The 25286-nt window shown below is 41.1% G+C and overlaps 1 protein-coding gene across 1 annotated transcript in view; it reads right to left on the minus strand.

Annotated features, from left to right (window-relative positions):
* SLC7A14 (solute carrier family 7 member 14) overlaps positions 1-25286 on the minus strand; it is a 146588-nt gene that overhangs the window by 47950 nt on the left and 73352 nt on the right. Inside the window, exons 3-4 of the mRNA XM_020980348.2 lie at positions 7439-7675; positions 4181-4398 (exon numbers count right to left, since the gene is read on the minus strand). Coding sequence (XP_020836007.1) covers positions 4181-4398; positions 7439-7675 — 455 coding nt within the window. The remainder of the gene's footprint in view (positions 1-4180; positions 4399-7438; positions 7676-25286) is intronic.

Here is a 25286-nt window from a genome sequence, read left to right on the forward strand (position 1 = left end):
GTAACACACAGTATGATATACATAGGGAGGAAAAATGCATAGTGTCTAGATCCAAGGCCTGGCTCTATCCAAGAAGCAAAAAAGGTGGATAAGTCCAAACTACAACACTGGGACTCAAGGCCCTTTATATTCTGGGTCTAAATGACCTCTCTGGCCTCATCACAACTATTCATCTCACACTCTATAGTCTAGCCGACCTATGTTGCTCTCTGTGCCCTGGAAATATCCTGTGATTTTTTTTGTCTTCATACCTTTGCTTATATCATTCCTGTACCTGGATGTTGGTTTCCTATTTACCCTTCAAGGTGCAGCTTAAATGGCACTTCCTCCATAAAACCATCCCAGATACCCTCAATCAGAAGTGATCTTTCCCTCAACTGTTCTCATTACACTTTATGAGACCTCTTGTGCACTTATTATATAATAATTTATAGTCTATCTATCTGCATTGCGTGTCTTATCTCCCCTTCTAGATTGTAAGCCATTTGAGGGCAGGGATCATGTCTTATTTATCTTTCCAGGTGCAGTGTGGTACAACAGAAAGCCCCTTGGATGTGAAGTCAGAGGAAACAGGCTTAAATCCAAGCTCTGTCACTTTACTACCTATACTACCTTGGGAAAATCACTTCACCTCTTGACCTCAGATTCCTCTTCTGCAAAATGAGTGGATTGAATAGATCATGTCTATGGTCCTTTCCAGTTTTAAATTTGTCAGTGAAAGCAGCATGAAATAGTGGATAGAAGGCCAACCTCTGATTCAGGAAGATCTGGGTTCAAGTGCTGCCTCTGTTATGTGCTGGCTATGAGACCCTTAATCAACTTGACCTCTCAGAGCCCCCATGACATCATTAGCTGACCTGCAGATGATGATCTACTTTGGAAGAGGGAACTTCTGCCCTGGGAATTCTCTACCCTGATACAAATTCTCTCAGCCCCCAACACAGTGCTCTGCATAAAGTTCTTATACGATGTTTCTTGAATGAGTTCAGTTCTTAACATTTGGAGGCAAAGATGTTGCTTCTTACTTACTTTTTTAAAACAAGCACTTATTTCCTCTCCATTCTCCTTGCCACTCCCGTTGAACAATAAAAAGAAAGAAGAGAAAACCCAAACAACAAATATGTGGAGTCCAGCAAAACAAGACTATTTTATGGAGAACTCACACAGAGCAAGCATTTACATGGTGGTCAGAAGAAGCCATACAAGGACACTCTCAAGGTCTCTCTTAAGAACTTTGGAATTGATTGCATGACATGGGAGACTCTGGCACAGGACCTCCCAGCATGGTGTGCCCTCCTCAGAGAAGGTGCTGTGCTCTATGAGCAAAGCAGAATTGAACCAGCTCAAAAGAAATGTGAGATGTGCAAATTTAGAGAACCCACTCCAAATGTTCATGTGGACTATTTGTGTCTGACCTGCGGTAGAACATTCTGAGCTCATGCTGGTCTGATCAGCCACAGTCGATGCACTGTAACTTGACTCTACATAGTGATGTCATTTTGTCCTTTTCGAGAATGAAGGACAGCAAATGAGTGCCAGACAAATAATTAGTAAGTAGTGAGTTTCTCATCAATAAAGAAATTGAAGGAAAGATTGAATAACCACCTGTTGGCGAGGAAGTAGAGAGGATTTTCACCTGAGGCAGGGTGGGATTGGACTAGATGTCTTCAGTGCTAGGATTCCATGGGGAACCAAATAAACAGAAGACATATAATTGGTCTGGAATGATTCCAGAATAATTGTTTGAAGACTATGGAATGAACTGAAGGATCTTTAAAAATTCTTCTCAGTGCCAAGAATCTATAATTATGTCACTTTGAGGTTGTGTAGGGAAATAAAAATTTAACAGTTGAACATCCTATTTTAAAGCACGGCTCATCCATCATTATAGTTAACTATCACACCCTATTCTTTTAAATGCCTTTCAAAAATAAGACCTCCTATTTCTTTAAAAATAACTGGTGTCAATTACTTGCCATCCCCATCTAATGTGTGAAAGAATCTCAAAAAGAGGAGTTTAAAAGGCTGGACAAAGGGTCCAGGGCAATAAACTACATCATCCTAGTGTTTTATTCACTTATCTTTGAACTCTTATTTTATTTCTTATGTCTGGATGAGAACAGTAAGAGTGTGTTCCAAGAATTTCCCACTTGGTGGGCCCTGGTAGGGTTTGTACTACTTTTTTATAGCTTTTGGGGACCATCTTGGGGTCAAGGAGGAAATTAGCAGACTTCAATGTAAATATGAAGTTATTTCATGTTCTCCCACATGATCTCTGGTCATGGGACCATAGATTTAGAATAGGAAGTTATGAGAAAGGGCATCCCATCTGACACCCTTACTTATAGTTTTCGATTTGGCACCAGAAGACTTGGATTCAAATACTACCTCTGCTAGCAGCGTGACCTTGGACAAATCACTTCGCCACTCTGGGTCTGCACTTCATTGGAGTGTAGATTTAGGGACAGCAAGGACCTTAGAGGTCATTTAGAACAACCCTGTCATCTTACAGATAAGGAAATGGAGAAGTTAGTTCACCAAGGTCGCACACACAATAAATAGCAAAAGTGAGATTTTGGACTCCATCATTGCTGCTGGATCCATCATTCTCTCAACCACACCACAGCTGCCTCATCCTTGGGGGGGAGCCACTTTCAGCAAACTCTAAAACAGCAAAACTGGCCAAGTGCTGAAGGAAGCATCCAGTGACTACCTGAAGAGGACTTTCTGGCAAATTCCATGAAATCCAAATAAGCACATAGGGCCAATTTGTTAAATGTGAACCAGACCTTCCTTCAATGTTCCCTCCTGTAAGGAACCAGTGAACAGTGACAACACTTTGAGGTTTATAAAGAACTTGGTCCCTTTAATAGCCTACTAGGGAGGTATTGCAGGCACTACTATACTCATTTTATAGATGAAAGAACTGAGGCCGGATAGGGTCACCACCTTCTTCATGTAGCTATTTCTGATCATTCCCATTCCTAGTATGTCCCTCCCTTAGTATCTTGCATTTAACAACTTCATTTATTTGGTATTTATTCCATAGCTATTTATATATGTATATGTTGCAGACCTGTTATGTTAAAATTTAAGTTCTTTGAAGGCAGAGAGTATTTCTTTGTATCCATGGCACCAAGCAAGTGCCTGTCACATAGTAGGTGCTTAATAAATGCTTGTTGATTGACCTGCCAAAGGTCACACAACTAATGAGTATCAGGAATTGGAAATCTTATTTTCTCCTGATGCTAGGATTCATCTTCTGTCCAATGGTAGTCATTATTTATGAAATGATTGAAGTTTGCAAAGCACCTTAGAAACATCACCTCATTTGAGTCTTACAACAACTATGTCAGAAAGTGTCATTACCAAATAATAGTAAATTATCTCCCATAGGGAAGCACATTTGGTCTTAAGGCATTATAGTTAGCATGACCCCTATTTTACAGATGAGGAAACTTAGGCTCAAGGAGCCCATGGTCACAAGATAGTATCAGTGGTGGGCTATGAGCCCATATTTCTGACTCCAAGCCCTGTCCCTGTTCTTTATACCACATTGCCTTTCTAAAATCTGCTTTGCTTGCCTTTCATTTTTAACTTAAAAGAGAATTGAACAACACCACATTCCGAAAAGGATATTCCTGCCACTCCAATTTAGAATGCAAGCTCCTTGAGGACAGGCACTGCTTTGTTTTGGTTTCTGTATCCCCAGCACTCAATGCTATGTCTGGCTTATTGAATGGATGGCTATGGTCAAACTTGTTAATACAGTCTCCTCCATCCAGCTCCTAAACCTCAGTTAAAATGCATTCTGAAATAGAGACTACAAGGCATTAAAAAGAGGCAGCTAGTGGCTCAATAGACCTCCAGTTCAAATCCTGCTTCAGATACTTGCCAGCTGTGTGATCCTGAGCAAGTACCTTCATGTTCTTCAACCTCAATTTCCTCACCTGTAAAATGGGAATAATAATACCACCTACTTCACAGTTTTGTAAAGATCAAATAAGATAAGAGATGTAAAATACTTTACAAAACCTTAATGGCTATATAAATCATAGCTATTATTATTAGAAGGGTGCTTTGAGCCCAGTGGGACAGAGTAAGATTTTCTGTTGTCTTTTTAGTTAGACTACCAGCCAGAGGGGACACCATGCCCACCCAGACTCTGAAAGAAGCTTACCCCTGACCATCCATGAGGCAGGAACTGTCCTTCAGCCCAGTAGCTTCCGTTGATGAAGAAAAGACCAGCAATCATGATAAACACCCACACAGCCAAGTTGAGTACATTGAGAACATTGTTGAAGCCCACAGAATTTTTCACCCCAAGGGCAACAATGATGGTCACAATGACAGCAATGACAAGGGCCAGCAGGTCTGGGTATGATTCTTCTCCTTTTCCTGTAACACAGAGGAGGTAGGCACCAATTACTTTTATAGTCAGAGAAAAATGGTTATGGGCATCCCACAATGAGACAGCATTTGTTTTTCTTCTTCTTCTTTTTTTTTGGCAATGCAATTGGGGTTAAGTGACTTGCCCAGGGTCACACAGCTAGTAAATGTCAAGAGGACGTATTTGAACTCAGGTCCTGCTGACTCCAGGGCTGGTGCTCTATCCACTGTGCCACGCAGCTGCCTGGTGAGAATAGGGCTGTATGTATATGTGCATGCATACATATCCTGTAGCCCATACGCAGCTGGATGTGCCTATCTGCAGACCAGTTAAAAGATGTGATCAAAACCACATGCTGGTTTTCATGGAGTAGGGCCAGGAGTCAGGAGATTACGATTTCAGCTTTTACACTTGCCAGCCAATTCTCCGGGGGCAAATTACTTCACTTCTCTGAGCTTCAGTTTTCTCATCTGAAAAATGGGCATAATGAGCCGTTGTACTCCCTATTTCCCTCTTTATGAGAGATGTACTTTGCTATCTTTAAAGTGCTCAAAAAGTTGAATTATTGTTATAACATGTATGTGGCAAAATTCTCTCAGTTCCTACTTGTAAGATTTCATAATATGATTAATTAAAAATGTTAGATCCTACTTTTGGTTTCACCATTTTCACATTCTCTTCCTAAGTTCTTTGTAAATTGATAAGGAAGATTGAAGAGTGAACCATTGGAAAATGCTCCAACGACAGATTTCTGCCTATGTGTGTAAATGTGCAGAGACAATGGAAAACAGAATGTAAGAATTTTGAGTTTGGGGACTATTTTTTCTCATGTCTTTGTATCCTCAGTACTTAGCAAAGTGCCTAGCACACAGTAGGTGCTTAATAATAATATCTAACATTTATGTCACACTATGTACCAGACATGCTGCTAAGTACTTTATAATTATTATCTCATTTGAGCCTTATAATAACTCTGGTTGTATATGCTATTAGTATTCTCATTTTACAGATGAGGAAACTGAGCCTGACAGAGGCTAAGTGACTTTCCTGCTAGTAAGTGTCTGAGGCTGGATTTGAACTCAATTCTTCCAGACTCCAGGCTTCGTGTTCTATCCACTGTGTCACCTAGCTAACTGAATTAAAATAGGATCACAGGAAGAGGCTTCCAAGGCCATTCCAACTCCCTCACTTTATAGATGAGGAAATTGGGGCCCAGAGAGTCTACAGGAAGCCTTTCTCAATCCACCTCATTTCTAGTACTTTATCTCTGTTGAACACTTCCTATTTATTTGTCTACAGCCTGTATGTACGTGACTGCTAACCAGCTGACTCCCTCATTAGATTGTAAGCTCCTTGAAGGCAGAGACTGTCTTTTGTCTTTCTGTTTATCCTCAGCACTTAGCACAATGCCTGGCACATAGTAGATGCTTAATAAATATTTATTGACTGATTGGTGGAAAGAAGATTTGAATTCAGGTTCTTGACTCCAGATCTCGAGTGCCTCTACTACATTGGCTGCCTGCAGTCTATTATTCATCCAAACATTTATTATTACATCCCCCCCTCCTGTTTTAGCTTCTTTTTATGTTTTATTTCCCCTACTAGATTGTAAGCTTCTTGAGGGTAGAGACTGCCTTTTACTTTTCTTTGTATCCCCAGAGCTTAGTACAGTTCCTGGCACACAGTAGGCACTTAACAAATGTTTATTGACTCAGACCCTGATTAAGCATCTACTATGTATTATCCCCTCATGGTAATGGTGATACAGAGATAAAAAGAACAGTATTTGTTATCCAGGAGCTCACTTTCTATTGGCTAAAGGGCAGTACAACATGTAAGCCAATATGAAATATGTAAAAAGTGTATGGCGGGGGAGGAGGCATGATGTTCTTTGACTTGTTCACTAGTAAGTGAGTTCTGTGGCAAGTGAGCTCTTTTCTTTAAGGACAAGGCAGGAGATACAAGGGAAGCCCTCTAGGACTGAAGAAGAGCATCAGAGAACCTAGCTTCTAGTCATGGTGTTATCACTAATGAATAATGAGAATTTGGGCAAGGTACTCAGTCTCTCTGGGCCTCAGTTTCCCCATCTGTAAAATGAAGAGATTGGACTCAATAATTTCTAAAATGTCTTGTGTCCCTAATTACGTGAGGCCCATTTGGACATGGCAAAAAGTGGGGATGCTCATTAGGCCTTGATGTATTTGGTCTTCTTAAAGACAGCTGGATCATAGCCTCACAGCCTGAGACTGATATGGTGGAATGAGCACTACCTTGGACATCAGTGCAAATCTCACCACTCACGCAGTCAAGTTATTTTGTCTAACCTCTAACCCTCAGTTTTCCCATCTCTAAAATGGGAACCATATTAGCTGTAGTGTCTGCCTGACAGGGTTGTTGTGGGTATCAAATGAGAAAATGTCTATAAAGTGCTTTGCAAACTTTAAGATATTAATGATAATTAGTGGATCTTGGTTCAAATCCCACCTCTGATATTTACTACCTGCATTGCTTTAGGTAAGTAATTTCATGTTTCTGGGTCTCAGTTTCCTCTTATGTAAAATAAGAGGGTTCACCTAGCTGGCCTCTGAGGTGCTTTCTGGCTTTAAAGTTAGGGTCCTAAGAGGCCTGCCTGCCATGGTAGAAGTATTCTGGAGAGGATCCACCAATGGGAACACAATCTTACTCAACTCTCTGACATTTAAGATAATAAAATCAGATACTTGGGTTGAAAAGAAGCTACCTCTGGTCCTTCAAACTTGGGTCCAGTCTCCTTTTTGACCAGAACTATGCCTTCTGGTTGTGTGAAGTGGAATGAATTAAATTCAATTGAAGTGTATTATAAACTTTTGTAGGCAGGATTTTTGTTTTGCCTATCTTTTTTCTCCATGTGTCTAGCACATAGTAGGGATTTAATAAATATTTGATTGGGATTAGTAAGAAGTAGAATGAGTCTGAAATACCATAGGATATATCTGTTGTGTGGGGTCTGGACAGATGGCTATGTAAGGATCCACTAAAGGGCAAGTGTTTCTCTTCTAGGATTCTTACCCAGACCATTTAAAGTCCCCACGCTGTCAATCATCCAGCGGCTGATGGTGTGGTTTGCCAGGGAGTCAAACATACTGCTTAGGGCACTGGCCCCTGCTGCGGTGCCAATCAGGTACTCCAGGATCAGATTCCAGCCAATAAAAAATGCCACAAACTCGCCCACTGTGACATAGCTGTAGGTGTAGGCTGACCCAGTGGTCTTTGGAACTCGAACTCCGAATTCGGCATAGCAGACACCTGCATGGGGCACATGTACAAGATAATTCTTTGAGACTGGAATTATTGGAAAGGGGAGAAAGCCTTTTGGTTGTTATCCATCTTGGGCTTCAAAGGCACCAGAATGATCATTACTTCAAAGAATGTACTACTCATAAGAATAAAAGCTTTACAAATATGAGTCCTCTTTAAATGTCTCTTCTGGAAGACTTCTCGACTTGGTCAAAGACAGAAATAAATTCCCCACATCACACAAAAAATATCGTTTTGTGAGAGGCAAAGGATTGGGGAAAAAAAGGACCCATGGATTAAGAAATGGCTAAGCAAATTGTGATGTATGAAGATCATGACATATTATTGTTCCGTAAAAAAATAACGAATATTAAGACTCTAGAGAAGCATAAGAAAGTTTTTATGAACTGATTCAGAGAGAAAAAAATAGAACCAGAAAAACTCCATACACAATGACTACAGTGATTTAAGCAGAAAGAACAGCAAAATTAACCCAAATGCTGTGTGATTACTTAAAATTTTTTTGATACTTTTTGTCACCAAAATTTCTCCTTTTATTTTCTTCTCTGAGAGCCATCATATGTAATAAATATTTTTAAAAGAAAAAATAGAATTAGCAAAATTGATCAACACATTGAAAAAGTCTGAAAAAGTTGTGCAATGTACCACAATGTGAATCTCCCACCTCTGCAAAGAAGTGAGGTGAAGGTGTCTTCTTATGTTTCTTCCTTGGAGTTATGCTTATTCTGTATAATTTTGCAATATTCACTTTTGATTGTTTTGCAGTTATTCTTTCCATTGAAGTTGTAGTCATTGGATATGCTATTTTCTAGGCTCTGCTTACTTCAATCTGCATCAGGTTATGAAAATCTTTCCATACTTCTGTTTTCATCATATTTGTTGATTTTTACAGCACAGGAATATTCTATTACATTCATATACCTCAATTTGTTTGGCCATTCCCCAGTCAATGGGCATCCGTCTAGTTCTTGGCTATCATAAGAGTGCTACTATAAATAATCTGCTGTACATGGGAATTTTCTTCTTATAATGAACTTCTTGGAGGTATAAACTTGGTAATGGAATTTTTGGATCAAAGGATTTGAACACTGTATTCACTTTATATGGACAATTCCAAATTGTTTCCCAAAAACTGTAGTGATTTCACAACTCCACCAGCAATGCATTAGTGTGCTCATCTTCTCATAAGCCCTCAAACATTGACTATTCCCATCTTTTGTCATCTTTGCCAATTTGTAGGGTGTGAAGTGAAACCTCAGTGTTATTTTGATTTGCATTTCTCTTATTATCAGTAATTTGGAGCATTCTTTCACGTGATTATTAATAATGTGCCTTTCTTCTTTTGAAAATTATTTGTTCATATCCTTTGACTACTTATTTGTTTGGGGAAGACTTTTGGGCTGAATTGCTTATGTATCTTAGATACCAAACCCTTATCTGAGAAAATTGATGCAATTATTTTTTCCTCATCCTACTGTTTTCCTTCTTATCCTAGGTGCATTAATTTTGTTTGTACAGAAGCTTTTCAGTTTCATGTAATCATTTTTTCTTTTGCAATTACCTCCATCCCTTGTTTGGTTAGTAATACATCTCCTGCCCAGAGCTATGAAGGGAATATGATTTGACTCTTTTCTACTTTTTATGGTATGATCTTTAATATTAAGATCATATATTGATTTAGAATTTATTGTGGATATGGCTTAAGTTTAATATCTGCCAGACTGCTTTCCAGTTTCCCTAATTGCTGTGTCATCATAATCACTAAACTTGGTCCCACAGAAAAGACAAGAAAGTGCATTTCCTCTTTTCACTGAAGAGCTGGGGGACCGTGGCTATGGAATGTTGTAGATATTGCCAAATATGGTTGATATATTGATTAGTTTTGCTGAGCTATTAAAAAAAAACCAGTATTCTTTATAAATAAGAGCTCCCTGGGAAGGCTTTGGGGAAAGGGATAGATTTAGAAATGACTGTGATGTAAAAACAAAAGGCATCAATAAAACAAACAAAAAAAGTTTTTCCATATGAAGTCCTTTGAAGAACCAAGATGACTTCAACATTTCTATACTTTTCTGACCTCAGTGGATGGCCTGAAATCCATTTCCTTTTTCTGAGTTAATCTGTGTGCATATTTATATTTCATTTTTCTGTTGAATTTAGATTGAAATCCACTGAGTGGGTCTGGTATTTGTGGTAGTCTGTAAAACTTTATTTTCTGCCTCTTTGAGATCCATCAGGCTTTTGTGTTCTAAATATGCTCCTTCTTTCTGCTGAGTCCATCTATCCTTTTTCTAGGCTTGCTCATTGCTGGAATCTTCCTTATTGATATGGGGATGGGACATCTTGGATATTCTTTGGCTTCTTAGCATCTCCCCTCCTGTGTCATCAGAAGTGGGAAACTAATTAGATAAGATTGCTAGAGATTGCCATCCAAATCAGTGGCCTTAACCTACTTTTGTGAACTACCTGATTTGAGGAGGATAAAAGATCCTGGGATGTAATAAAAGCTTCTTGTTGCCTAGAAGGGGCAAGTCTAGAGGGCAGGGAGCCTCTTCCAGGGTCATCATGACCCCTTTTCTTCTCTTGTCACAACCCACAAGTAATTGAGCCTGATGTTCTGGTCACCTCCCTGGGCTTTTCCCTAATTACAGTCGACCTTCCACCCTCAGGTCTCCTCAGTCACTCCTGCCCACCCACAGTGGTTAGAGAGCTGGAATCCAGAAGACCTGAGTTCAGATCTGGTCTCAGACACTTACTAGTTGTAGGTCTCTGAGCAAGTCACATAACCTTTCTGTGGCTCAATTTCTTTCTCTGTAAAAAGGGGGAAAATAATAGCACCTACGTCATAGTGTTGTTGTTAAGGATGGAATGAGATAAAATATGTAAAACTCTGCAAAACATAAAATGCTGTATAAATACTGGCTATTATCACCTGTCATGGTAGCTGAATTTCCATCACTAGAGATTCATCCTTTAACTTACTAAACATCTTCCTTTAACAGCTTTCTACCCCCAATGTTGAATGAGTACTGACTATTGATTACTACAAATTAATTTCCTAGCTTGTGTCGCTATCTGCCAATTAGCTAAGCAAAGCCTCGAGGGAATGGGAATTTTTATGGGGTTATGGAGGGACTTGAGAAGTAGTTTTGGAGCATGAGAAAGCCTAGTTTTCCCATAGTCATCTAGAGGCAGCAGGAGAGCAAGTATTCCAGGGGAGAGGATGGGATGGACGAGATCTCAGAAGGCAGAGGCTACTGAAAGGGAAGAAGGGAGAATGGCAAAACCAGACTCTGATGGTATCACCATTTTAGTTGCAGCTGGCATTGAAATGTTGAACAGTAAAAGACTGCTCACTTCATCCTGGTCAATTATCTGGGAGAGGCAAATGTTGTATAACAGTAGCTTTGGAGTCGGGGTCACTGCTGCTGCCCACTTGAAGGATCCATCAATGAACAGAAGACATTTAGAGACCACACACACTACAAGGAAACTGCAAACCTTTCAGGAAATGGAGATCCCCATTACCCTCAGGTTGCCCTCAGATTGCTAACTCAGCATACTAAGAGACAATTTCTGATACATGTGGACTAAGGAAGCCTGCCAGCTGCCTCTTTTTACTCCTTTCATGGGCATAAACATGGCTCACAGGTCAGAGGGGAAGGGGAGCCGACTTGCAAACTTTAAAATAGCTACATAAATGTCGGTTATTGCTGGAAAAGCTCTCAGAGCCTAACCTCTTCTTCTCACAGGGGCAGACTTCCAGTTCATAAATAGAACATAAGATCAGAGATTTAGAGCTAGAAGTCAGTCAATAAACATTTAGTAAAGTGTCTATTATGTGCCAAGCATTGTGCGAAGTGCTGGTACATACAGAGAAAGACAAGGGACAGCTCTACTCTCCAGGGGCTCAGTCTAATTGGAAGGAGCCTTAGATGTCATGAAATCCAAACCCTTCATTTGTAGATGAGGAAATTGAGGAGAGGAGTTACATGATTTGCCTAGGGTCACACACCTAGTAAGTGTCTGAGGGAGGATTTGAATTCAGGTCTTTCTGTCTCCAAGTCTAGCAGTCTTACCCTTTGTATCACCCAGCTTCCCCAAACCAGGGAGATATGAAAAGGAAAAATAACTGATTTTTTAAATCTTTGGGGCATTGTTTTCTCTACATTAGTAAAATTCCGATGGCTAGGGATGGAATGTTTCTGCCACTTCTACTTTTTTCTGGGGAGAAGAATTTGCTGGATTCTGAGAACAATCTATTTGGACATACTTGTCCTGTGTGGCTGAAGTTATCAATCCCATGACTGATACTCTTGCTTGGCTAAACAAATGGCTCATTTCATTTCCAGAAAACAATCCATTGGCTTCTCCCCTTCTCCTGCCTCTCTGAGACTGTCTGTCCTTTTTTTTCCATGGAGGATATTTTGCCAGACTTTATTGTTACATCACCTGTGACGAAGTGGATTCCCGTCAGTTTTTACAAATGTGTCTGGAAGAAAAGTAATTTGTCTGGGTAGTTCATATGTCTTTTCTCAACTCCTTCCCTTTGGGGCTGAGCAGAGAGATCTAAGTGCAGCTGTCCAGACATGCTCAGTGGAACAGCAGCAGAAGATGTTTTAAAGGGCAGAGCATGCCATCAATCATAGAGCTTTATGGAACTATTATTTACTCTATGCCTGACTTCCTGTAATCAGAGTTAGCCAGTGAATGGGGAACTCTTGAAAGAATGGCACCTAATTTATTAAAAATGAATCACTGGTGAGAGAAGGAACCCAACAAATAGAGGATTGATCTATTTCAAGTTTTGGGATAGTGAAAGAGAGCTTTATTTAAAAGTCAGAGAATCTGGGTTCAAATCTGAACTTAGCCACTTGTTAGCCTTGTGCTCTATCCATCTTTCTTGGCTTCCATTTCCTCATCTGTAAAAGGAGAGGGCTGGGTTAGATGATGTTTTAGGTCCTTTCCAAATCTCCATCTCTTCCTATGAACTTTTCCAAGTCTCTGATTGGGATTCAGAAGGACTTGGCAGTCATCACACACAAAGAGTCTACTGAGATTCTTTAAGAATACAAAATAAAAGACTTGCCAATGGGTTATCTGGGAATGACTTTCAGCAATGAACAGTGAGGACTACAAAATTCTTATATTGTGGTTCATAGAATCACAGGTCCTTGCATAGATTTAAAGCTGGAAGAGACTTTAAAGGTCATTCAGTCCACCCCCTCATTTTGGAGATGAGGAAACTGAAGCCCAGAGAGGCTTTGTGATTTGCACAGTACCAGAACTGGAATCTGAACCCAGGACCTTTCTCCAAATCCAATTCCTTCCCCTGAACTATAGTGAATAGAATTTTGTCTCTAGAAATGATTGTATAGCAGGCTTAAAATTCCAGTGCTTACATGGTATCAACAAATGCCCACATTTTCTCTCTAAGCATATCTCTCTTGTCTCCACTTAGGTCATAGAATTTAAAGAAAGAAGGAGCCTTAGAGATTATCTTCTCCAAATCCCTCATTTGGTAGATGAGAAAATGGTGGCCAAGATAAGTTAAATGACTCGCCTAATGTCAGAAGATATGTAGCATAACAGGGATTCAACTCCACATTTTCTGTCTGTAAATCCATTCAAAATTCACTGCACCATCCTACTGCATACACACCATACCCCAGTTCCCCAGACCTTTTTTTCATATTTTCTCATATTTAAGATTTGTGAGAGACCCTCTGATTTGAGCCTCTGAAATGTATTTGAATCTGGATTCTTACAAAGCAGATAGCCACAGCCCCCAGCTTAACTTCATGCCAAATATGAGGTGGGTTCTTTCAAAACTGACTTAATAAGCAGGTAAGCTCCGAATGTCAGACTTCAGCAGATCCTCTTGCACCTGGCAGGTTCATGTAACAGGAACCCTGAGGGAGATTGACTTGGATGGCTTTAAAATCAGGCAATGGTGCCCTTGAATTAATGATGACTTAAGCTAAGTGAAAGCCTAGTTATTGTTGCTGGCTGATTGAAACAATGTGACCCTTCTTTGTCTAACCCATGTGGAAAGAAATGTTGAACAGAGAATTGGGGCTTATTTTGTATTGCATTAGTTCAAATCCTATCTCTGGTCCCTGTTGGCTAAATAACCCTGGGCAAGTCAGTATCGTCACATTGCTGCAGACAATTCTCTATTAAGTTAAAGAGTAGGTGCTAAACTGCATTGGTAGAAGGAATTTCCTCAATGGGACTTCTCTATACCAATGAATGCATAGATGTAGTCCAAGAAGAAATGTCAGTGTAGTACCCATGATTTCAGGGATGTGGCACTCACTTCGAGGACACAAATTGCAAGCCCTTTATGATTCTGTAGATGGTCTTCCAGATTATTATTTGGAGATAGTCTATTGTTAAACCTTTCTAAACTTAGCCGGGCCGAGGTTTGCAAGCAATGTGCATTATATAGTCCATCTCCAGACACCTATCAGAAGCCTTTTCAGTTTTGCGCTTTGTTTGTGCTTGGCTGGCAAAGCCTTGGAGAACCAAGGTTCATCTCCATCCAACAAGTGGATATCAGAGGAAAACTTTTGTAGAACTTTGGTTATTATGGGACGCAGTGTGGAGCACTCGGAAGACTGCTGGATTTGGAACCAGAGGACCTGGGTTTAAATTCTCCCTCTGCTAGCTGTTGTTGCTGCTACTTAGCTGTGCAGTTGTGTCCAACTCGTCATGACCCCATGGACCCTTCTAGCCTTCACTATCTCTGGAAGTCTACTCAAACTCATGTTCACTGCTTCCGTGACACTATCTATCCGTCTCATCCCCTGCATCCCCTTCTCCTTTTGCCTTCAATCCTTCCCATCATCAGAGTCTTTTCCAATGAGTCCCATCTTCTCATTATGCAGCCAAAGTATTTAAGCTTCAGCCTCAGTATTTGACCTCTCAGTAAACAGCCTGAATTAATTTCTTTAAGTATCGACTGATTTGATCTCCTTGTTGTCCAAGGGACTCTCAAAAGTCTTCCCCAGCACCACAATTTGAAAATGCCAATTCTGTGGGGCTCAGCTTATAGTCCTTATAGTCCAACTCTCACAGCCATACATTACTACTGGACAAAAACCCATAGCTTTGACTATATCGACCTTTGTCAGAAAGGTGATGTCTCTGCTTTTTAATATGCTGTCTAGCATCTTTTAATTTCATCACTGCATTCACTACCTGCAGTGATCTTTGAGCCCAAGAATATAAAATCTGATACACTTACATTTCTTCTCCCTTCATCTGACACAAAGTGATGGGACCAGTTACCATGATCTTAGTTTTTTTTTTCTTTTGATGTTAAGCTACAAGCTACTTTATACTCTTTTCATTTACCACCATCAAGAGGCTTCTTAACTCTTCTTCACTTTCTGCCATCACAGAGGTATCATCTGAACATCTGAGATTGTTGATATTTCTCTCAGCAACCTTAATTCCTGCTTTTGATTCATCTAGCCTGGCATTTTGTATGATGTGCTCTGCATATAAGATAACAAATAAGGTGATAATATATAGCCCTGTCATACTCCTTTTCCAATCTTAAATCTTTTCTTTCTTTCTTTCTTTGAGGCATTTGGGGTTAAGTGACTTGCCCAGAGTCATACAGCTGATAAGTGTTATGTGTCTGAGGCTGGATTTGAACTCAGGTCCTCCTGACTTCAGGGCCGGTGCTCTATCCACTGAGCCACCTAGCTGCCCCCCTCCAATCTTAAATCAACCAGTTATTCCATGTTCATCCTAACTGTTGCTTCTTGGCCCACATACAGTTTCCTCAGAAGACAAGGAAGATGATCTGGCACTCCCACCTCTTTGAGGACTTGCCACATTTTGTTATGATCCACACAGTCAAAGGATTTAGTGTAGTCAATGAAGCAGAAGCAGATGTTTTTCTAGAATTCCCTTGTTTTCTCCAGAATCCAGCAAATGTTGACAATTTTGCTCTCTGGTTCCTCTGCCTCTTCAAAAACCAGCCTGCTCTTCTGGTAATTCTTAGTTTACATATTGCCAAAGCTGAGCTTGCAGCATCTTAAGCATAACCTTGCTGGCATGTAAAATGAGCACAGTTGTTTGGTAATTTGAGCTTTTTTGGCATTGCCTTCTTTAAAATTGAGATTAATCTGATATTTTCCAATCCAGTGGCCACTGTTGAATTTTCCAAATTTGCTGGTATATTGAGTGCAGCACATTAATAGCATTGTCTCTTAGGATTTTAAATAGCTTAGCTGGAATTCCATCACCTCCACTAGCCTTGTCATTAACAATACTTCCTAAGGCCAATTTGACCTCATTCTCCAGGATGCTGGGCTCTAGATTAGTAATCACACTCTTGTGGTTATCAGTGATGTTAAGATCTTTCTTATATAGTTCTTTGGGTATTCTTGCCACTTCTTAATTTCTTCTTCTTCTTCTGTTAAGTCCCTACCATTGTTTTGGTCTTTTTATCATGTCCATTTTTGCAGGAAATATTCCCTCAATATCTCTGATTTTCTTTCCTGCTACTTACTAGCTCTGTAACCTAAGGGCAAATCTCTTAACCTTTCTGAGCCTTGGTCTTCTCATCTGTAAAGTGAGATAAGTAGATGACTTCAGAGACCCTTCCTGCTCAAAAACTATCATCCTTTGTTTATTGTTCATTATTGTATATTGAAGACTACTCATTCTTCTCCCCACTCTGTCCCCCATGCAAGGTGGTCCATTGCCCTCTCCTTCTTCTAGATATTTCAAGAAGATATCCTGATTGAGTTGAATAAGCACACCCAGCTTCCCAAGAGGGAATCGCAACAGATAGAAATAATCGAGGAGATTAGATTATTTTTCTTCATCCTCTATCCCCATAGGTAGTGATGGCAAGGGCAGGAGACAAACAATCCAGAATTTGGGGGAGAGATAATACAAACTCTCAACATAAGCCAATATAAAATTAAGGGTAGAGATATATTTGTAAGGTGCAAGGAGAGGTGTAGTTCTTTTAACTCTCTTGCATGTGAGGATTGTAACCAGGGTAATTTAGAAAGGACTTTAGAAGGTAGTGTGGTCCAGTGGAAAGAGCAATGAATCTGAAGTCAGAAGATCTGAGTCAATATCACAGCTGTTGCCATCTGTGTGATCTTGGACAAGTTACGTGGCCTTCCTGGGCCTCAGTTTCCTCATCTGTAAAATGAGAGGGTTGGATGAGATGATAAACCTTGTTGGTCAGACAGAGGGACCTCTGAGCTCCCTTCCAACCATACATCTATGAGCCCTGGGGCAGCAATTTGTAAGGATGAGAACTTCATAGTTAGAAAGTAACCTCATTTTATAGAAGAGGCCCAGAGAGGGGATGTAATTTGCAGTAATGAACAGTAGGGTTAGGGTTTGAAGCCAGGTCTCCCGGCCACAGAAACACTACTCTTGCTACTATGCCATAAGAATCACCCTGTGTAGGAGATGGAATCATAGAGGAGACAGTTAGTCTAGAGAAACATTCCATAATGGAAAAAGCCCCTGCATCTGGAGTTGGATCTCATTTCTAAAGCGGCTTTGCCTCTCTCTGTGTGATATTGGGCAAGTCACTGAGCCTCAGTTTCCTCGTCTGCAAAATGAGGGATACCATTGACCCGGGTGACTTCTAAGGTCCCTCATAACTCTCATGTGAATATAGCTTATAGATGGCTAAGGTCATACACTGTGTAGGTCTCTGTGCCCCACCTGTCAATCAAGTGAAATACTTTTGAAATGCTTTTAGGTGCCACGTATAGTCCATTGTACAGACCCTCGAATTTTGGTCTGTGTGGGTAGCAGCCATATCTTAGCCTCTGGACTTAGAGTTTTCAGTTTCTGGTTCTCACCTTAAACACCTCTTTCCATCCCATGTCTCCAGCATGGAGCCCAAGGAGTAGATAAGGACCTATGAACCACTTCCCCCTACCCTTCTCCTGTTTGCCCCCACCCCTTCTTCCTTTAGGGGAATATGGCTAATGGACCAAAGACCAAGCAGACCACATGGAGAATGAGAAAGTGGAACTCTGACTCTTCCCTGATCTCCTCTCTTGCTCAAGTACTCTGCAATCAATAAGGCTCTAAAACCGGACAAGGGGCAGTGATAGCATAATGGCTAGACAGTTGGCCCTCGGGGTCAGGAAGACCTAGGGTTACGTCTTGCCTCTGACCTAACTTCTCAGGGCCTCAGTTTCCTCATCTGTAAAAGGAGGAGGTTGGGCTAGATGACTTCTGAACTCTCCTCTGACTCGAAATCTATGATCCTATGTCAGTGCCCAATTGTCCTTCCTCATGAGAACACCGTGGATAATAATCATAGCTCTTATTCGCAAGGTGTTTTAAGGTTTACCAAGCAATTTACAGACATGATCACATTTGATCCTCACAACAATCTTGGGAGGTAGGTATTATTATTATTCCCATTTCTCAGATGAAGAAACTAAGGCTTAGGGAGTGCAGATGACTTGTTCAATGTAACACAGTATTGGAGGCAAGATTCTGACTCTTAGTCCAGCATTCTCTTTATGTGACAGGGCAGGAAACCCTATAAACCCAAGATAACAGAGCTGATCCTTAGGTACTAGTCACAGGGCATGGTCAATTTAGGAACAATCCAAGCAGGTGGGGAGGTGATTGGTATGCATAATGGAGGGGTACATCTTAAGAATTTTCCAGGGATCATGGGACATAATGATCCAATTATAATTCCTCTTGTGAAGACTTTGATGTCAGACCTTGCCCTTACTGAAGGGTGGGAATTGTTTGCTTTTATGTATTGTGTCTGCCAATATGTATATTTTTTTATTATGAAACTTGGAATCTAGGAAGCAGCTGTCCCAGGGAGGGCCATGAACCAGGACTCAAGCCTCTGAGAGAAAGGAGCAGAGTTTAAGCAAGCAGCAGGGCCAAGAGAAGGTTCTCATTGTTTACTTTTCCCAGGGTGAGTGAGAAACGAGAATTGGGTGGGAGCATCTCTAGGTGGGATGGGTCCTGAACGAGAAATGAAGATCAATATGGGAGAAGGATGCCATGCTGGGAGCAGCAGGATCAGAATCGAAGATCACAGTGAGCTGAGATCATGGACTCACAGGGCTATATGACCTCGGGAGAGGAGGTGGTTCAGACACCAGGCTAGGACAACTGGGCAGGGGAGAACCAGCTAGGGGAAGCAGCTCCCAAACTTGCTTCCAGGAAGTCAGCCAGACCAGTGAGAGAAGAGCTTTTATCCAGGAAGCCAAGAAAGGATAGGTTTACCAACCAGGGCTATTAACTATGGGTAGCGATGGAATCATCAAGGGTGGGGTCTGGTAAAGAAAGAACACCTGTCATGGCACTGAGCTCTCATGGCTAAAGCTGGGGAAGTTGATTCCAGGAGGATTGGGACCTACCCAATATTGCCAAGCTGAACCATTAGCTAGAAACTAATAACTAGGGCCTGGCACATAGTAGGTGCTTACTAAATGCTGATTGATTGAAGTGATCTAACATGGAACTCTGAAATGATTGAGCTATATAACTTCAAGGATAAAACACTGTAGAAGTAGATGGTCAACCAGGACGAAGAAGAAAGGTGAAGAAAAAGCAAGGCCTGATTCCATGTAACTTACTTGCCTTGTGTTGTAACCCGTCTTGGGTGATGTAAGCTCCTTGCAAGCAGGGACTACTTCATTTTTGTTTTATTTTAGTTTCAGTTTTCTTTTTTATCTTAGTATCCCAGAGCCTATGAGTTTCTGTTACTTAGTAGGTACTTAATTGGTGCTGACTAAATAAATGAATGTATATTAGCCTGTAACTCAACTGAGCTTTAATCCAAGCCTGGGGTGTTTTGGACGTTGCTATATTTAGGAAGGAGTTGTGACTCCTAAGTGGTGGGGAGAATATTTGCTTTAACACTGCAGACTTATATAAGGGGCAGAGTTGGTTCCAAATATTCTTTGAGTCAGACCTTTGGGGAGAGAGATAATAAGTGGTTGCTGGCTGTCTTTGGGACCCACTGCAAGGAAGAGAGATACAAACTTTGGAAGTTGTAGAAATGTAGGGGAACCCTAAATAGCCCTGATTTCCAGCTTACCTCCCTAGAAGCAACCTTCCCTCCCTAGAGGTAATTTCCCCAAGGGTGAGATTGGATTCTTTCTCTTGGTTAGAGCTGCTATCTTATCTAGTTCCTGTAAAGGAAGAGCTCATTTACTCTTGCATATATTTTTTGTGATATATTCTAAACTGTATAACTTCCCCAGTTCCTGTTTACTGTTTTGCTTAGATAAAGGGGTTTGCTCACTATTTGCTAATAGGGATGCCTTTTGTACAGCCAAAATTTGGTGGGAAAGTGTCAAGTCAGTGGGTATAAGCTTGGTATAAGCATTTCTACAACTTCCAAAGTCCTCACTCAAGGACTAGTGATTAGCTAAGAAGCTTTTGTTTTAAATCCCTAGAAGCATAATATTTGGGGATGGAGCAGATAGCTATAATTTTATTCCAAGCACCCTTCTCCAAGACTGGAGAAAGAGTGTTTAATCGGGGCCCCTTTCCTGTTCCCCTCAAGTCAGGAATCAAATCTTCCTTGGGAAGAGGAAGGCAAACTGCCTGAGATCCTCTCTCAGTTCCTCTCATGAGCCACATTTAGACAGCCCATGTGGACATATACATCTTACATGGGCACACACATACATTATAAACACTTAGTTGTAAAGTCCTTTGCTTGTAAACACATGATTTCCCCAGTATTAGTGCTTCCTCCACCTGGGCACATTATAACCACTGTATGAGCTGGGAGGTGGTCCTCTTGAGTTACTATAGCTGAATAATTCACTACCTTTCAAGTGAGGAGCCTCTCAGAGCTTAGCTAGGCTAGTCCTCAGATAATACACAGACAGTCCATCCCTTGAAACCTTTCTAGGTCAGTAGGACCCGCCTAAGCCAGGGTTCCATTAGCACAGTTTCAAGAAACTAGGGTCATCATGGTACTCCAAGGAACTATTGGAGTAAGACTTTAGTGGAGCTATGTAAAACCCTTCCAAACACCTAGACAAGGGTAGTGTGCTGTTTTCAAGGAATATGGGAAGGAAAAATCTATGTCTTTTCCCAATGGACAAAGGGATCCTGGGAGTCCATGACCAGAAAGGAGAAGCAGCCAGAGAGGAGGGACAGCCAGTGAATCAAGCTCTGGGGTAGGCTGGATGAATCACTGAATATGCAAGCTGCAATTGTACTCATACTCCCAACTCACTGAAGGCAGTGGCCATTCTCCTTACCAAGACAAACTCCTCTAAGTGCGCAAGTGATTCCATCCCACCTTCTTCAGCAGATTGCTTCCTCTATCATCCTTCCTCTCTCCTATCCCATTCTCTCTCTTATCTTCAATCTCTGCTTGCCTGTGGCCAAAAGCCCACCCATGTCTCCCAGAATCTCGGAAACCCTTACTTTACCCATCCATCCCTGCTAGCTATCAGCTCATACCTCTCTTTCCTTCAGTGGCTAAACTCTTTGAGAAAGCTTTCTCCAGTTGTTTCCACTTCCATTCCTCTCTTCTTAACTCTCTGTGGTCTGGTTTCTGACCTCATCATTCAACTGAAACTCCTCTTTCCAAAATTACAAATGATCTCTTAATTGCCAAATCCAATAGCCTTTTTGTCAATCCTCATCCTTCTTGACTTCTGTGCAAGCTTTGACACTTTCAATGCCCTCTTCTCTTGATTCTTTCTCCTCTTTAGGTTTGGTGATACTGCTTTCACCTGCCTCTCCTCTTACCTGCTTGACCACTCTTCACTTTCCTTTGACCTCATCCAGATTATGTCTAGTAACCATGGGTGTCTTAAAACTTCATCCTGGGTCCTCTGCTCTTCTCCCTCTCAGCCTCAAGGTCATATATGACCCTTTAGGTCCTCAAGTTTGGCCTTTTGACTGAATCTGAAGTTCATAGAACAAATCCCCTTGGATTCAGTCAAATGGCTGAACTTAAGGACCTAGAGGGCCACATTGGCCTCGAGGCTGAAGGTTCCCCACTACTACTCTAGACTATTTCACTTAGTAATTTCATTAGCTTCCACAAATTCAATTATTATCTCTATGCAGATGATTCTCAGATCTATTTATCCAACCCTAATCTCTCTCCTGACCTACAGTCTCACCTCTCCAACTGCCTATTGGACATCTTGAACTGGATGTCCTGTAGTCATCTTAAACTCAGCATGTCCAAAACTGAATCCATTATCTTTCCCCTCAAACCCTCCTTTCTTCCTCACTTCTCTATTACTGTTGAGGGCAATACCACTCTCCCAGCCCCTCAGGCTTGTAACCTAGGTGTCCTCTGTGGCTCCTCACTCTTTCTCACCTCCCAAATCCAATCAATTGTCAAGTTCTGCCAATCATACCTTTACAACATGCCTTGTCTATGCCCCTTTTTCTATTCTGACACTGCCATCAGTCTAGTGTAGACCCTCATCAACTCACACCTGGACTACTGTAACAGCCTTTTGATTGGTGTCCCTACCTCGGGCTTTCCCCACTTCAGTCCATCCTTCACTCAGCTGTCAAACTGATCTTCTGAAACTATAGGTCTGTCCATGCCATTATCTCATTTAATAAAGTGCAGTGGTTCTCTATTACCTCCAGGATCAAATATAACTTTTAAATCCCTTCATCACTTGGCCCCTTTCTACCTCTCCATTCTTCTTATACCTTCCTTCATGTACTCAGTGACTCAATGACACTGACCTTGCTGTTCCTTACACAAGATATTGCATCCAAATGTAATTTCCACTAGCTGTCTCCCATGTCTAGAATGCTTTCCCTCCTCATCTCCACCTCCACGATTCCTTGGCTTTCTTCAAGTCTCGGCCAAAATCCCACCTTCTGAAAGATGCCTTCCCTTCCTTCTGAGATGACCTTCAATTTATCCTGTATATATCTTGTTTGTACGTTGTTATTTGCATGTTGTCTCCTCCACTAGAATGTGAACTCCTTGAGGGCAGGGACTAGTTTTTTAAACTTTATTTGTAGCCCCTGTGCTCAGCATAGTGCATGGCATATAGTAAGCTCTTAAGAAATGCTTGTCCTTGATGAATAAAAAAAAACATTTGTTAAGGACTTACTATGTGACGAGTACTGGAGATACAAAAACAAAAAAACAAGGCACTGCTTGCCTTCAAAGAACTTACAGTCTACTAGGGAATGATTATAAATAGAGAGGAATGGTGGCCAGAGAGAACTGATTTAGACTGGAGAATCAGAGGGATGGTCAGTGGAAGAAAAGACTGTGGTCATGGGTAGTTGCTCCCTTAACAGTGGAGAGAAATTCCTTCTTTCCAAACAAGGTCTGGCAAGAGTTTGGGGATGAGACAATGGGATTAGGTACTGATTTACTTATCAATATCTGATTAATGGAGAAGGGCAAAGCTGGTCACAGCAATCTTTTGTGATGGGTCCTAAGAAATAATGAAGAGACTCATAAAAGTGCAAGAATTTAGATGTAGGAGTAGAAATCACACCCACTCTCCTTTTCTCTTTTTAGAGGTCCAGAACCAAAAATGGTTAAGAACCTCTGGCCTGGATAATGTACAAGGTTCCCTCAAGCTGAGAACCAATGATCCCTTGCCTTTGTTTCCCCTCACTGTTGTGCTGCCTAGGCTCCCTTAGCCAATGAAACTCCCCTCCTAGAGTCTGATTTTGTACCGGGGGTGATGAAGGTTAAACATCACTGGTGAAGTGAGCGCTGCCACCTACTGGTCTGTAAGGGGGAGTGGGTTCCATGCCCAGTACAAATGGCACCCATAGTGTCATCATTCCCAAAAGAACCTTCAAATAGGAACAAGGAACAGGTCCCAGGGTCATGTTTCCAGCAAAGCACATGGTGCTTCCTTGAAGATCACTGAAGTGTTTTTAATGGGGAACCCTAGTGGGTAGCACTGAGAATACTCCTGGGACTTCAAGGGACTTCTCCTAGAACCCTTCTTAGGCAAGAAAAAAATCAAGTATTCTTAGCTTGGGTCATGAAAATGATATGTGTGGCTCTTCTCACAATGAAGAGATTCTTGGTATTATAGAGATGGAGTGTGTGTATAAGTGTGTGTATGTATGTGTGTGTTAACATTTGTTGGGTAAGAGAGTTGAGAAATATTATATTGGTTATTTTCTTTAAAACTGTAAAAGGTTCAAAGTACAGATATTTGTAAATATCATCACCAAGACAGATCAACTTGTGCAATCCATAGCTGTTTCTGAGTCCAGTAGGACAGGGGAAACGCCTCAAAAGTGTGCAGGACCTCCTGGATTACATAATATATATGTGAATATATGTATGTCTATATACATGTCTACATACACATAAATATATTGACATGTACCTATGATTTTTTTCCTTTGTTTCATAGGCTTCCGCGGCCAAAGAATTGATCACAAAGTGGCTAGGCCATCACTACTCTTAGCTAGACTACAACTACTACTATTACCAGTACTGCTGTTGCTGTTACTGCTACTACTGTTCATGCTGCTGCTGCTGCTGCTACTACTGTTCCTACCCCTACTGGCTAGCATTTATATAGCACTTCAAGGTTCACAAAATACTTTACACATTATTTCATTTGATCCTCCCAAATCCTCATCACAGATGAGGAAACCAAGGCTGAGAGACACTTACTGACTTGCCTGGGGTCACATAGTTAAGTGAATGTTGAAGGCAGGATTCAAACTCATGTCTTCCTGATTCCAAGTTCATCACCTTAGCCTGCTAGGCCAACTAGTTGGGTACTGAATTTTTCCATTCTTGAAGAGGCTGCTGCATAGAAAGCAGACATAGTCTCTTGCTGCACTCAGAACTTCAAGAGAATTTGAGAAAGGCCCCCAATATTTGGGGTGATTCCCAGTGGTGACAAGAACCAAAGGTGAAAAGACAGGCAGGCACAGATGGGTTGCTATTCGCATCATTGGAGGGATTCTGCACATTGATGTGATCTCAGATCCATAGGAGAATTAGAATCCATAAGGCTTCAAAGGTCATACAGGGGATCATAGCTTAAGAGCTGGCCATCATGTCTGATCTCTTCATTTTATGAATAATTAATGAGATACAGGGAGATTAAATGACACTTTCTGGGTCACCCAGCTCATAAGCATCTGAGGTAGAATTTAAATCCAGGTCTTCCCAAACCCAAGTAAATACTTTGCCTTCTTCTCTATACTGCCTCTCAACCTAGAGTAGGAATCATTATTTTTTAAAATTGATATTATTCATTTTTAACATTCTTTAAGAAATTTTGAGTTCCAAATTCTGCCTCTATCTTTGCTCACTTCACTTTGCATCAGATCACGTAGGTCCTCTCATTTTTTTTTTTTTTAGGTAATTGGGGTTAAGTGACTTGCCCAGGGTCACACGGCTAGTAAGGGTTGAGAGTTTGGTCTGAGGCCAGATTTGAACTCAGACCCTCCTGACTTCAGGGCCAATGCTCTATCCACTGTGCCACCTAGCTGCCCCTCCTTGTCATTTCTTTATAACACAACAGTAGCCCATCACACTCATGTACCACAATTTGTTCAATCATTCCCCAATGGATGAGCACTCCCTCAATTTCTGATTCTTTGCTACCACAAAAAGCTGCTATAA

Source organism: Phascolarctos cinereus, unplaced genomic scaffold (genome assembly GCF_003287225.1).
Source record: "Phascolarctos cinereus isolate Bilbo 61053 unplaced genomic scaffold, phaCin_HiC Scaffold_7;HRSCAF=346, whole genome shotgun sequence".
Classification (NCBI taxonomy): domain Eukaryota; kingdom Metazoa; phylum Chordata; class Mammalia; order Diprotodontia; family Phascolarctidae; genus Phascolarctos; species Phascolarctos cinereus.